Here is a 14,087-nt window from a genome sequence, read left to right on the forward strand (position 1 = left end):
TTAAACAATTTCTCTTTCATCTTGTCTTTCCACGATGTCCCGCCAGATTTTGAATCATGTGGTGCATCATCACAAAATAAACTTTAGATTTCAAAGATGCCTTCATGGGCAGTGGATGGTGTGTTAGATAAAGCTGTCGGTTTAAACATTAAAGTGCTTCCCTTCCTTATATAAACCTGATGCTTTCAAAAAAGACTGGAGAAAAAGTTCAGAAAGGTTATGCCACTCTTCTTACCATTTACCAAAAATTGCTCATGTTTCCCTTCACTGCTGCAAACCAGACAATTTTTCACAATAACTACATATAATTTCATCCAATGTGTCAATTTACAATCTACATATTTCAAAATTAAATGTCAAAATCATTAAGTTGCAAATGCATTTAAAAATAAAAATCTAATTAATTAATAATTTAACTACTTTTATATTTACTGAAGTTAAAGTCAATCAGGAACAAACTTGCTCTTTGAATCTGCCTTATCAAAAAAAATTTAAACATCGACTTTATCAATGTTTAACTCTTAAACATTACAGTGAATCTCATTAAACGATGACTATCCATATTTTTTATGTTTAGAGGGAAATAATCCTTAGTTCCCCTTTTAGGTTTACCTGAGCAAATCCAATTACATCTGTTGTCAGATAAAGATCTTGACACTATTCCATAAAACAGAGAAACTTATATGTCTCATACTGGAGATGTAGGTGACCAGTTTTGGATAAAAATATAAAGTGAAGAGTATGAAAAACCTTCCCAGTGGTGTGCTACATTGATTTAAAGGTTGTGCTGTGTGTCAAAAACTGTGCATTTCATGTCTGTTTCATATGAATTTCATTCCATTTGTGTTTTAGCATTTTTAAGTGTGGCGTTCCGCTGTTTGATGGAATTTTAAAAACATGCACACCATTACTGCTACCATCACAAGCTGAAGTCTCTGAAGGCTCTGCCAACCAATATCTTCCCTGTCAGACCGCTACTTTATCTGATGATCCAGGAGCAAGTGAAGCAGCGCTGAAAGTCAGCCCACTGAGTAGAAATATCACTTGATAATAACGGATCAGACCCCCTATTTTATCAGACATGACCTTACAATTTATGGTGCAGAAAATGCATGGGATGCACCTGAGAAACGTCCTAGTCAGACAAAGATTATAGCCTTGCTTTGCAGTCAGCTATAAAAGCAAATGAAGGGGTAGGAGTGAATGTGTAATTCTTCCTGCCACAGTTGAGGTGCCTTTGAGAAATACTGAAACTATATAGTAATTGTCCTAATGGAGTTGTTTAGATGCAAACGGCAGAAGATTGTTTACTCCCAAGAGGCCATATGAAAAGCAATCCAGAAAAAAATATTATCTCAGCAGAAACAGGATAAGATACCATGGAGAAAACACATGAATTTATATTACCTAAACAAATGCCATTCTGAGCAACTTTAGGTAAACATGTTAGTCACATCATCTATTCTATCACATAGTTGCAACAGCTTGGGGGGCAATGTAATTAGGTAACTGAATGATACCAACATACATAAAACAATACATTAGATGACTGTGACTAAAATGTGGGAAAAGCTCTCATTAAATGTATGTGTCACAGCATACGTGAATAAACATGTTATTGTGTAAAAAATAAAGTGAACTACTTCCTCACAAATATGAAGTCTGGAATCATGTGCTGTACTTTTAAAATAAACAAATTAAAAAGAGAGAAATGATTGCAAAATTTTGGTTCCACTCTCCCTCCACCTCGCTTCCTGTGCCACAGTCTGATTTGGACACAAAAGTTGCCTCTCTTCAGCCTGATCTTTCAGTCAGACAGTTCTGCTTTACCAGCACAGAAAACTGCAACTGTGTGCTGCATTGCACTCTTATTGTGAAGGATGTTTGGACTTTCCTGTCTGAAGAAGACTGAAAACTGAAACAGCATAAACTGGAGAAAAATAAATTCTGATGAAAGTTTGTCACATGAGACAACACGAATTAAAGAGCGAAGATGACCCTAGCATCTTAGACAGAGTAGCATTGAATAGTTGTATATAGGAAGTTTATTTTTTCATAGTTTTGCCATTTTATGAAGACTAACACTATATGGACTAATGGAGGAACTTCTTTCCATGCTAAATGCTATGCAACATTAAAGCAGTGGCCTCAGCAGCCCCAATGTAGAAAAGCAAAATATTCACTATAATCATTACCTACAAAATAAATTAACGGATTTGAACAATTCTACAATTTTATTACCAATGGCTAACACCGTCCTGCAATCTAAATAACAAACTGAACACATATGCATTATACTGTATGTGACACTTTTTATGCCACGTTTTGATTTTCAATATTTAAATGTTAATATTGAGAAAATTTTTCCACTATTTCCCATGTTCAAAGTCAGACTAATCATAAACCTAAAAGAAAAAAAAACCTTTCCCTTCCTAAAATGCTGTTCAGTATGAATTATCATATTTACAGACAGGTACAGCAGCATAATTCAATTCCGACCTGATAGTTTTTCTTTATTTCACTCAGATTTACTTTAGTATTTGGATCATTAAAGTCATAAAAACTCCAAGACATCTGAGAAGAAATGTTCACCAACATTATGAAACTGTCTGCAATACAGAGAGCTGAAACCAATCCTTTACCTACATGAGAACCTGCAGCCACTCCATCAGTCAGAGAGCTGCTCTCAACTAAATTCAGAAACCAACTCATCATATCTAGGCGCACCTAGTCTCCCCAAAATGAAGTCGTTGTGGCTCACATTCATCACACCCTAACAAAGTTGATCACAAGAAGTTCTCCGTTCAATGTGAATGCACAAAGTCATCACTTCAGCTGACTGGTGGCTGCATGAAATATATGAGAGGCATCCATTCATATTAGCATCCCACCCAGTGATATGACATCCCTAATTTTTTTTACTACACCAACGGATTCCTGACTTTCCTTAGAGTGCATGTATAGTAGGGAAGTGTATTTAAATGTATTACTTTAAAATTTAGAATTAGTCATCCTTTAATTGATACTTATGACATTTTCATCAAATACAAATTAACTCTCACATGATTGCAATGATCAACAGATGTGATCAGAATATTACATAAGGAACAAATATGAAAAAGCGAAACATAACCGAAGCAGTCTGCTTCCAATTAATCTGACATAAAATGAAGAGATACAATAAAGGCATTTGAATAGCATTTGAAAAAGCGCAAATGGAACAGACACACAAGAGGAGCAATTCAGATGCTCAAAATCCAAATGAACAAAAAATGCATTTCATAATAACTCGCAAAAAATAAAGTAAAACAAGCCGGGATGTATTATATAAGAATTTAATGGATAGACTAACAGAAGGTTTTGCATAACTGTGAAATAGAAGGAAAAGATGCACAGATAGATATGTGGTTTTAACATATTTACAAATATAAGTAAGAAAAGTTTGGCATGCATTTGCATTCATCCCAAGTTATTCTACTGATTCTAAATAAATTTGAGCTCCCTTTAAAGGCCACCTGATTATCATACAGAGACCATCTACGTGTGAAAGCCTCATAAGTTTGTTGGAGAATATTAGAGTAGAAATAGCATTATGAAAGTCAAGAAACACACCAGACAGATTTAGAATAAAGTTGTGGGGAATCTTAAACCAGGAAAGAAGCTGTTCTTGTCAGATGAGAGCAAAACTGAACCTTTGTTACTTAAAGGGAGTGCAAATTCGTGTTGTGGAAAGATAACCTTGCACATCACTGTGAACATGCTGTCTATGCTGAGAAACATGGGTTTGGTTGAATCATGCTGCAGAAATATATATCTATATATATATATATGTATATATATATATATATATATATATATATATATATGTATATATATATATATATATATATACATATATATATATATATTTTAGGCAACTAGTAGAAAACTTATCAGAGTAGGAAGATGGAAATGCAAATTGAAAAGGAGAATTGATAAGTTGTGTCTACCTTGCTTCTTACGCACAAATTGTAACTTTGGTTTATAATAATTTTTTTTACCAAGATGGTTTTCTGTTTTCAGCTGTTAAAGTATTTCACTCTGTCACATATTTATTCTTTTATCGATTTACATTCAAGGATGCATAAAAATGTAAATACTTGAAAACAACTGACATTTTAAACTAAAAGAAAGAAGAATAAAAATGAAATGTAGAGTTAGATATTCTTGTATAAATCATGTCCTTGCTCTTGTTATGCCAATACAAGCATGTCCAGAGGAGGACAAAGCAAAGTCATACTGTACCTTTTTATGTGTGTTTTGTTCACGATTTCTGAAATCAGAAATTCATTATTGTCAATGCACACGAGTAAGTTAAAAGGTCAATTCAGCCAATAATAAACATAAGATGAGAAATTTTATTTTAAACATTTAAAATAAGTTTCTAAATTATTTTAAACTTGGTACTGACTTTGTCTGAAAGTGTGTTCTTTCAGACAAACTTTTCATCATTCCTACAAAGCAAATTCAACCCATTGTCAAAAAGCATATAGTCTTTTTGCACATAGTCAGTTATTAGACTACATGCCAGTGCAAGAAAATTGGACACCATATCCTAGCTTCACCCTGGAGTCAAAAACCCACCTACTGTCGATTTCAGTTTATTTTTTACATTAGATTCTCAACAAAAACTCAAGTGAAAACATCACCTTAATAGACACTGGTCTGTAAATTTGTTAAACCTTCTTGTTAGCACTAACATCGTGGTTTTGATGAAGACTATATAAAGTTAATTCTAAATTATATCTTGTGAGAGTGTTGCATTGTAATTTGATAGTTTGTACATTATTGTAGGTTTTATATTGGGTTTGAACATTGTGAACTTCAATCTGCCTGTAAAACATTGAAAATAACCTGCCTAAAGATATTGATGTAATTCATCGTTCTGCGTTGCATGATTTTGTGAAGGGACTCAGTCATGAAGGGTATCTGTTATGATTGTAATAACAAGCCTGTATTTTTTACTGGGTGTCTAGTTTTTCATTTCTAAGACAGACTGAGTAGATTTCTGACCAAGATAAGAAGCCCAAAGAAGATTTACTGGTATTTTGCATTACAAGGATGCCATAGCTATCAAGGTATTCTGAGCACGTAAACCTAATAGAAGACCCTGAGGCGGACTCAAAACATGATGAAAGGATTAAATGTTTCATCTGGCCTGGAAACACCACAGAATCTGCCAGAAAATCGCTAGAGGATTTGAGTTTGACAAAAGGGCATCAAGCCTAGAGGTTTATTCTAGCTGGACTGCATATATAAATCAGTCTTTTTAAAATTTAATTTCTTGGATTATCTTGTTCAAGCCTACAAGAACATCTAAACTATTTGATACTTGGTACTGATCAGGAAGTTGTTGGAGATGCTGTGCGAGAAACTGTAGGCAGTTAACTGAAGGTCAGGCAGGCTCTAAAGAAATTACCATTAAGGGAGCAATATTAATTAGAATAGCATTATCAGATCTGAAATTATGTTTTTGTCCCTAATTATAAGTTTAAAATGCTGACAACCAACTAAAACTTATAGGTTTTAGTTATTTATGCTGTAATTCAGTATTTTTTGACTTCGACATCAGTATTAGTTTGTATTATTTGACATGTTTTGTCCAGAATGTTCTTAGATGATCGCATGTTGTTGATTAGATCCAATAGCTTTAATTTAGGTGTGGCAGATGGCCAAAAAATGCCTCCTTTGTGCCAGAGTGTACCTCGACAGTGAGCGAGGAGGTAACTGGAAAACAAAAGAAAAGAATGAATATACTTCGGCTGTGACTGATTTAGTCCTGGGGCATTTGGAAAGAAAAGAAAAGAGAAACTTAAATGAATACAAAGCCTCGAAATCAAACGCCCTCACAAAAAACTATAGCCAAATTACAGCTAAACCAGACTTTTGCAGGACAAAAAACGGTCAAGTGAGACAAAAATTGAGAGAGAAGGAAAGTCAGGAAGAGATAAAAGAGTGAGCAGTAAAGACACAAACTAATTTCAGCTGACAGTCAAGGACACAGTAACAGGAAACGGGAAGGTAGAAAAGGATTATTAAGAGATCTAATTATATTACCAGAAAATTTCAGCACTGTAAACCCAGTAAGAGAAACGACAATAAAAAATCTAGCACGCTATAAGCTTTGCTCCTTAAAATATGTCTGACTCAGTAAACCACCAGCCAGGTATTTTTCATGGAAACAAAGGCTTGGGCTCTTATTATAATGCTTTTGTGCTTCAAACGCTCCAGAGGAAACTATCTGATCTGCTCATCTGGCTGAGAATCAAGCAAATACAGAACAGAAAGGCGTGACCCTGAAAGAAAAAAACAAACAAATGGAAACAAAAAATGGCTTTTGGCAATTTTTTTATTCAACTCCCACTTCTACATGTCAGCCCAAAAAGACTATCGGTGGTGTGCTATGACTCAATCTGTGTATATGGTGGGGTTTTTTTGAGCTGTTAAGGATGGTACAAGCAAACTGCACATGGTTCATTCAGTGTTCAGACTCAGAAACCATTCTCTGAATATGGTCAGGTATCAAATGGAATTTTTTTTAAAAAGCAGGAAAGGTACAAATAAAAACTTAATTTAAAGTAATGTCAGAATATTTGACTGCAAAAAAATAAAATAAAGAATTTTGTACAGGAATATTCACGCATTACATTTTAGGGAAACAAATAGTTTATCTTGTTCACTCTTACCATTATTCCTTTATTTCTGCTCTAATGTCCTTTGACCTCTTCTGCTACATAAATAGGCAAGCTTTTATTTTGAAAATCCTAAACCGGATGATGTTGGTTACGTCTTGCAACATGCAGCAGAATGAGTAAGAAACAACATCCGCAGAAAATTTACGAAGGGTTGACTGGTCCGCTGTACTAAAAAGGTTGGGGACCACTGATCTAGAGGACCAAAGGATTTGTATTCTAAATTGATTTTATTTATGAAGTAATCTGCATCTGAGAAACATCTTGAATATTTATTGAGTCTTTGGTTGACTAACCACCATTTGCTTTTGCTTTGTGTATTTTAAACCAATTTTTTTCACATTGTTTGTTTGTGCAATCTGGCACATCTCTCCAATTGTAAAATTGTCTGCTGAAGAAAAAAAAAACAAAGCTGGACCATTAGTGTAACCAAGCGTGGCAGAGAGGCGAGGCTGGGTGAAGTAGTGAGGAGGAACTGGGGGAAGAGCGATCTCTGAGAGGGCTGTTTTTTCTTTGGTGTTGCATGAAAACATCAGAATTAAATCTGAAAAGGCCACCGATCCAGTGCTCACATGAGCACACAAAAAGCACAAAGAGTGAACCAGGTTGAATAAGATTTGCTCTTCATTGAGGAGGAGTCATTATTCTCTGTCACAGTTACATTACGGTTCTAATCCAACCATTTTACCAGTGATGAGAGATTTTTAGTGATTACAGGGGATCACTGCATCTAAATGTCAGCCAGTAATGATTTTAATTCGCTAAACAAGTTTCTGATCCGATGGATGCGCGTAATTGCTTTGCTCCATTTGCCTGTTTCCCACCCCTGCACACCCGAGTATGTTCATGGCCAAATGAGCATTACCACGCTCCAGAGATCAGATCTAGACTTTCAATCTATAGTATGGCTGGAGTTTACAGAATCGACTGTTGGTCTGTGTTGATTTAGGAGGACACGTGCTGTTTACTAATCCCTCTAAAGCTTCAGCCAGGTTAATCTTGCAGTAAACAATGTGTCTCTAAGCTGGACTGCAGTCTGATCTTATCTGGATAATGTGTGCGAGTGTGTACCTGTGTGCATTTGTGTTATCAGATGTTTACACCCTGATAAACTCGCTGTTGTCCTGCAAAACAAATTTACAAACAGGAGACCATAATCACACATGGTCACAGCTGGCGAATCATTATCCACACTCTGCAAATAATATTGTGGATGCTTTGGGGATCATCACAGAAGTGGTATGGATGCATAGGGTCAAACTTTGCAACCCATTATTTTGGCCAACAGCAATGGCATCTTTTGGCCTGCCACAGATAATGCAGTCCTCTGTGAGTATCACTCGATAATTTATTTCCATGCGAATAATAAACAGCGGCGCAGGCTTGGTGTGATATCGAAATCTTTTGTTTGATTGTTTTGGTATTGTTCGTTTTTGCTGTTGAGACAAAAAAATAAAGAAGATCTTAAACTCTTAAAATACACCAAATGTTAACCAAGCAAAGCCACAACTAAAATGAATGAGTCTTTTATAAGTTATCTTTGGAGTAGCCCATTTGTTAAAAGAAACCAAAAAACACAGTTAAATAATAGCTTTCTTTGATCGAACCAGTAGTGTAATGTAGCGCTATTCATGGCAACATTGCAGTGATTCTACCAGAATGATTTCATCTCATCCTACTCTACATCCAGGCTTTCTGACAGAGATCTACTTGATGTTTTCCAAGTTAAATGTTTTAAACTACAAACTGCATGGAAAGTGTTCAAATTTATTTGAAAGTGTTCTGTCTCATTTATCTTTGGATTTTTGTGAAATTTTTGGTTGTTCTTGACTTATTTAATAATCAAATTCCACTAAAACGCCACTTTGCACTCCTAAGTTGGGTATTAGACTATGGAACATATATACTTCAGCCAGGTGCATTCAAAGCTTTCTAGAGACCAGAAAACTGAACTCACTGGTTCAGGTGAGAGCTTTGATTTGTAAATCCAGCTTTGTCTTTGAAGCCGCTTGAGATGAAAGCCAAGGAAACATACTGAAGCTGAAATTTTAGGGCATCAGGGGCGCTTCTGGCCCAGCTCAATATGGGTCATTGCGTGGGTAACATTTTGTGTCTTTTGTAATGGATCCTGGGACATTAATCAAAATCAACCCTGCTTCGCATAAATCAACAGAGGGGACACAACCGAACAGTGAATGTGTTCAAGTGAGCAGTGTGAATTATAATCATCCCTCTAATGAGAACCATTTTTCATCTGTGAGTTGTTTGTGTAAGGCAACCTCTATGTGTACATTTGGATAAGAGAGGGGTTATGCATGCATGGTGTGAACATAAGCCCATCATATATGAGAGTATTTTTAATGAACAGTGTGCTTCACAGTTACTTAGAGTTGAAGAAGCAATAATAGAATGCTCTTGCAAGCAGCTGAGTAGACTAAAATAACTCTGAGGGATTACTAATGAGACACAGAATTAAAATTTAGAGTTATGACTTCTCCTGTCTCATAACTTTAAAGTATTGTCACCCTATAAGTGAACTGCTGTTTTAATACTTCAGAGCTCTTAATATTAATCCTTAATTTATGCAATTTACAGGCAGTAAACTTTTAAGTGGTAATAATTGACAGTTAACTTTTTTTTTTTTTAAACTGCAATTTTTTTTTGTACATTTCATAAACCAACCAGTGTTTTTGAACAAACTGTGATCAATGCAGAATCGTTCAGCATATGTTTATAATGTGGTTTTCCTGCTTCTCTCGGTCAAAAGTTATCCTGAACCCTAAACAGCACCAAAATATTTCCCCTTTTGTTTTTAGCAAAAAGAAAATAGAGATATAAATACATCTAAAATGGTGTTATGACTAGTTACTTTCCAGTGATACGGTTCTAATTATACATTCATTTTCAAATTCAGTCCAGAGGCTTTTAAAAACAATTAAGCAATTTAACAATTTAACAATTAATAATTGATGTAGAAACTTGACTTCACTTCACTTCCTGTTTGGATGTAGACACACTGGAGGTGCCATCGCTCTCTCTTAATTAATTTCTCATGTGCATTAAGGTGTCAATTGCTTGCCTTCCTTCAGTCGAGAAAACCTCCAAAATTTGTGCATGGGAAGTTTTTAAGCTCATACACCCACACCTCCACATGTGGGCTTATAATGTTACACAATAAAGTTGAAAAATATTTCAAATTTACCACCATTGCAACCATGGCTATTGCATCCTGTGTGTTGGGTTTCAGTCCGGGTAGCTGAGACATTCACCTTCTGTTTTCTGTCACTCCTCATGTTTTGAGCCAATTACAATCAGCTCTGCTACGTGCAACACCAGAGAGTACCTGTATCCCAACTTTTTATGCTCTTTTTTTTTTTTTTGCTATCAAGCCATAGAAAGTTTCTTCAAATTATATTTTAGTTTTATTTAGCACAGGTGATAGCATGCCACACTGGACAAAGAGTTATAGAACTCATGTTGGAAACTATTAGGTTTTAAAAGTCTATGTAAGAAGCAGATGCCTTAGCATTTTCCTCTCTTTGTATGAACATGTCACATGTTTTCTCACAGTAATGATAAAAACAGATTTGAAACAAATGTTATTTCCTTCATCAGGCTCAATATTCTGCTTTCAGAACCAAAAAGGACACAGTGGGCATGTATCACAGGCTAGTATTGTAATTTCTCTCTGAGTTAATTTCCCTGGAGTTTCTGCATTAGTGCCACTGGCTTTCTTAATGGACATTAAGACTTCACTGCCGCTTCCAAATGAAATGCCACTGACATTCTGCCCTAGGAAGCTACAAGACACTGTGGAATGGAATTAAAGCAGTATGACCATATGCTCCATCAAGCTGTGGACCTCTACTGGGAAAGTGACAACGTGTGACGTTAATGAGGCACAAAGAAGCAAGAAATGATCCGAAAACAATCAAACTGAGAAGTTTTGCTCTGAAGTTTTAAGGACCTGTCTCTGAGGAATTAGTATCTGTTTAATCAGACACTTATCTTTGGAAAATAAGAGGAAAACTGCAAGTATATGAGAAGATATGTTGGATCTGCAGGGCTTTGCAAGTATCAGAAAAACCTGTTGAACCTTTGTCACATTAGAATGCAGAGCAGATACTCACATGGAAGGAAAAGGATATGGTTTCAAAGGGTTTTGCAAAAAAATAAATAAATATAATCCAAAGCCTGCCATTACCATTTATTTTCAAATTCAATTGGCTCAACCTGAAAAGTGACTTTAAATAAGAGGTCATTGATGAGATAGTTTCACAACAGCACCCACGAAGTCATGGTGAGGAAAATGTTCGTTAGAAAATATAAACAGAGCATCATGTGAAATTAGTCTTTGATCCCAATGTGAAGGGGACAAGATCAAAAACTTAATTTATTCAAAAAATAAAACCAGCTTAGTAGCAAAAAACAGCTTTTGCTCACCCCAAGCTGTTTAACACGATGCCCTGAAATAATTTGCACGAGGGGAGAGAAGTTTGTCAGCAGATTGTGAAGCAGCATGAGACCTGCATGAAAAGGGTAAAACAAGAAGCTGATGATGGCTCCTTCAGACAAATCATCAAATATAATGTTAACAAAATCACTGTAGTCCACATTAAAATTGAATAATTAAATGTTATTCATTTTGTAGATAAAATTTGATGCAGAGAAATTTTGACGTACTGTTGGCATTTTTCCAACATCAAAAAGCAAAGATAAGCAGAATCATGGTAGAAATATCTCAGGATTCAGTATATCCAGCCAATAAAATGGTACCACTGTACAGGGAATACGTCTATATATTAATATGCCAGGGGCAGAGTGTATCAGAAATAATAAAAAAAAGGCTGAGCTGCCCCAGATTTTCCATCCAGCAGGTGATCAGATCAGCAGGTTTGGGTGTTAATTTAAAAGCACTAGTGGGTCCACTTATGATCTTTGTTACTCCCCTTTAGTATGTATTATTGCACTCAATTTAAAAAAAAGGTCAATAACTAAACATTCAGCTTGTCACCGACTGCCACAGTTAATTTGAGCTTCATATGTTCATTTGACATCACATTTTATTCATTAAGTGGAGATTCATCATGGAAACTAAAACCTTTAATAAACTTTCTTTTCTTTTTTTATTGAACTATAACATTTTTAGTTTGAAAAGAATTTTGTGAAACAAAAGATTTGGTTTAAAAAGAAAACCTCAAACTGCAGCATTTTCTACATTTTTATTTATTTAAAAGGTAGAATAAATGCCCTCTTACATGGACTTTTTTACACCATTCTTGGTGAGACTCTTCCTAAGTTGAAGTGAGTACATAATCATGCTTGGTCAATAGATAATTTATAAGAAAAAGATCCTTGAATGTCTTTGCCAGGACTTTTTGTGAAGTTGGAAACTATTTTTTAAATAAACTTGAATAAATTTGAAGTACAACAGGTTTTGTTTCTATAAAAGAGATCAATGCACCTGAACCGTTTTGTTTGAAAATGTGCATGTTACATGAACTGTAACCTGGTCACTGTGAATTTGTCTTGGTTCCTCCAAATGACGCCCAACCGTCTCCTCCTGTCCCTTTACATTTCTTTCAGAAAGTGCTTAAAATTATTCACTGATATAATATGTTCCTTCCAGGCCATATAATTTATTCCCAATTTTTTACTTCTACATAATAATGTGTAACCTAATTATACATAAAACATATCTAATACGACCATATTCATCTACAAAAAGTTAAATATACCCCTCCTTCTTTTCTGCTTCTTCCTCCATTTTTTTTTTACCTTATCTCATTCTGATAATCATTCACCCTTCCTGCTTTATTTTTCCTAAATCTGGAGCGTTTTTAAATTGGCCAGGTCAGTTACCCACTGAGTCAGAAGTCCCACCCTCATTCTCTTCTTATCCTGTATCTCTTTGCTGTTAGAAGCCAGTGAACTCAGCATGCTTGGGGAAAAAGCCTGGGTGAAATTTTCCATGCAGGACAGTGAAACTCCACTGTCTAAGTTTCACTGGGGATTTAGGCTTGGGAGTTAAATGTGTCTGAGGAGAGCAATGTAATTATAAGGAGCCATGGTTGCTATGAATTAGGTTTACAGAAACAGTTTAGAAGAAAAAGAAAAGAGCTCAAATATGCAATAATATCTTTCTCCATTTACAAGCTGGAAGCCCAGAAAGCCTTAAAGTAAAACTGTTGCGAGAGATGCAACGGTCAATCAGCCAGAGATTAGAACCAGACAAGTTTTACTGATTTCCATTACAAATAGATGTTTTTTTTTCCACATTTTTGGTCTACATTTGATCAACAACAACGAGGATCTGACAAGAGCATTTCTATTCATGTAAGAAAACTTTTAATTTGTCTCTCATTTCCCAGTTTTAAACAATAACAGATTCCAAGTGACCTTCTCAGTAATACATTCTAAACTTAAACCCACTCTCACAGAGCCATGATACATAATAACAAATTGAAGAGAATTTATTGAACCTTGTTTGTTATCTATATCTGCTCACCATGGACGCAGATCCAAATGGCAGAAAAACTGCAATCCCAGAAAGAAAACAGATGCTGCTGTAATTAAGCAAGGCAACTTCAAATCCAGCAGAACTTCTGTGAGCCATTCAAATTGTGTCTATGGCATCTCCAGCCAATCAGGACGTGCGAAAATACAGGGCCATTAAAGCATTGATGCGTTGCAGCAGCCAGCCGCTGAGCTGGGCCTGTGAAGAGTCTCTCCAGCTGCAGCTTCTGTCATTATAGCAACGCTCCACACTTCATCGCACCATGGAACACTTAGTCCAACACAACAGGGGAAGAGCATCAGCATTGTATCAGCTGTGAGCACCAACTGGGAGACAACAGAAAGTCAAGAGTCACAGAGGAGGAGAAAATGGACTGATAGATGGCAGAAAGGGGAGGCTGTCCTACAGGACTGTGGGAAACTTGTTTTTTTGTGTTTTGCTCACTTTGTTTTCCTTTTCATTTCTTCCTGGCTCGGTCTCTTTCTGTCAGAGCTCTGTAGTCCTGCAGAGCCTCCAGGGGATGGGATTATAGGAGTCTGCGTTACGCAGCTACGGTAAGCCTGCATAGGAGAAGGTCAAGGGGAGGCGAGACAAACAAGAAAGTCTGTAATTTCTCCATGTCTGACCCACTTTTTCTGTTCTTTTGTCTCAGTTGTTGTCTCTTTATTGCAACCTGGGTCCCACGTCTCTCTGTGGTGTCAAACAAAGAAATAAGTATAAAACATTGTTCCAATCAGGTGACATTCGTCATTCTAAACTCTTGGGTACTCTTTATAACATTAAGCTTCAAGTAAACTCGATTTGGAAAGTAAATATTGAATTCACTTTTCTTTTAATCC

At 35.8% G+C, this 14,087-nt stretch overlaps 1 protein-coding gene and 1 long non-coding RNA gene across 4 annotated transcripts in view; one reads left to right on the plus strand and one right to left on the minus strand.

The window, feature by feature from the left end:
- kctd16b (potassium channel tetramerization domain containing 16b) overlaps positions 1-14,087 on the minus strand; it is an 88,945-nt gene that overhangs the window by 63,351 nt on the left and 11,507 nt on the right. The window contains exon 2 of one of the 3 annotated variants that reach the window (XM_044139943.1): positions 13,568-13,808. The exons of the other annotated variants lie outside the window; for them this stretch is intronic. Coding sequence (XP_043995878.1) covers positions 13,798-13,808 — 11 coding nt within the window. The 3' untranslated portion in view covers positions 13,568-13,797. Of the gene's footprint in view, positions 1-13,567; positions 13,809-14,087 lie in introns of those variants that run through there. 3 annotated transcript variants of the gene reach the window in all.
- The window catches only part of LOC122844475, a 59,055-nt gene that overhangs the window by 33,221 nt on the left and 11,747 nt on the right, over positions 1-14,087 (plus strand). The gene's annotated exons all lie outside the window — the stretch shown is intronic.

This window comes from Gambusia affinis, linkage group LG15 (assembly GCF_019740435.1).
Source record: "Gambusia affinis linkage group LG15, SWU_Gaff_1.0, whole genome shotgun sequence".
Taxonomy (NCBI): Eukaryota; Metazoa; Chordata; class Actinopteri; order Cyprinodontiformes; family Poeciliidae; genus Gambusia; species Gambusia affinis.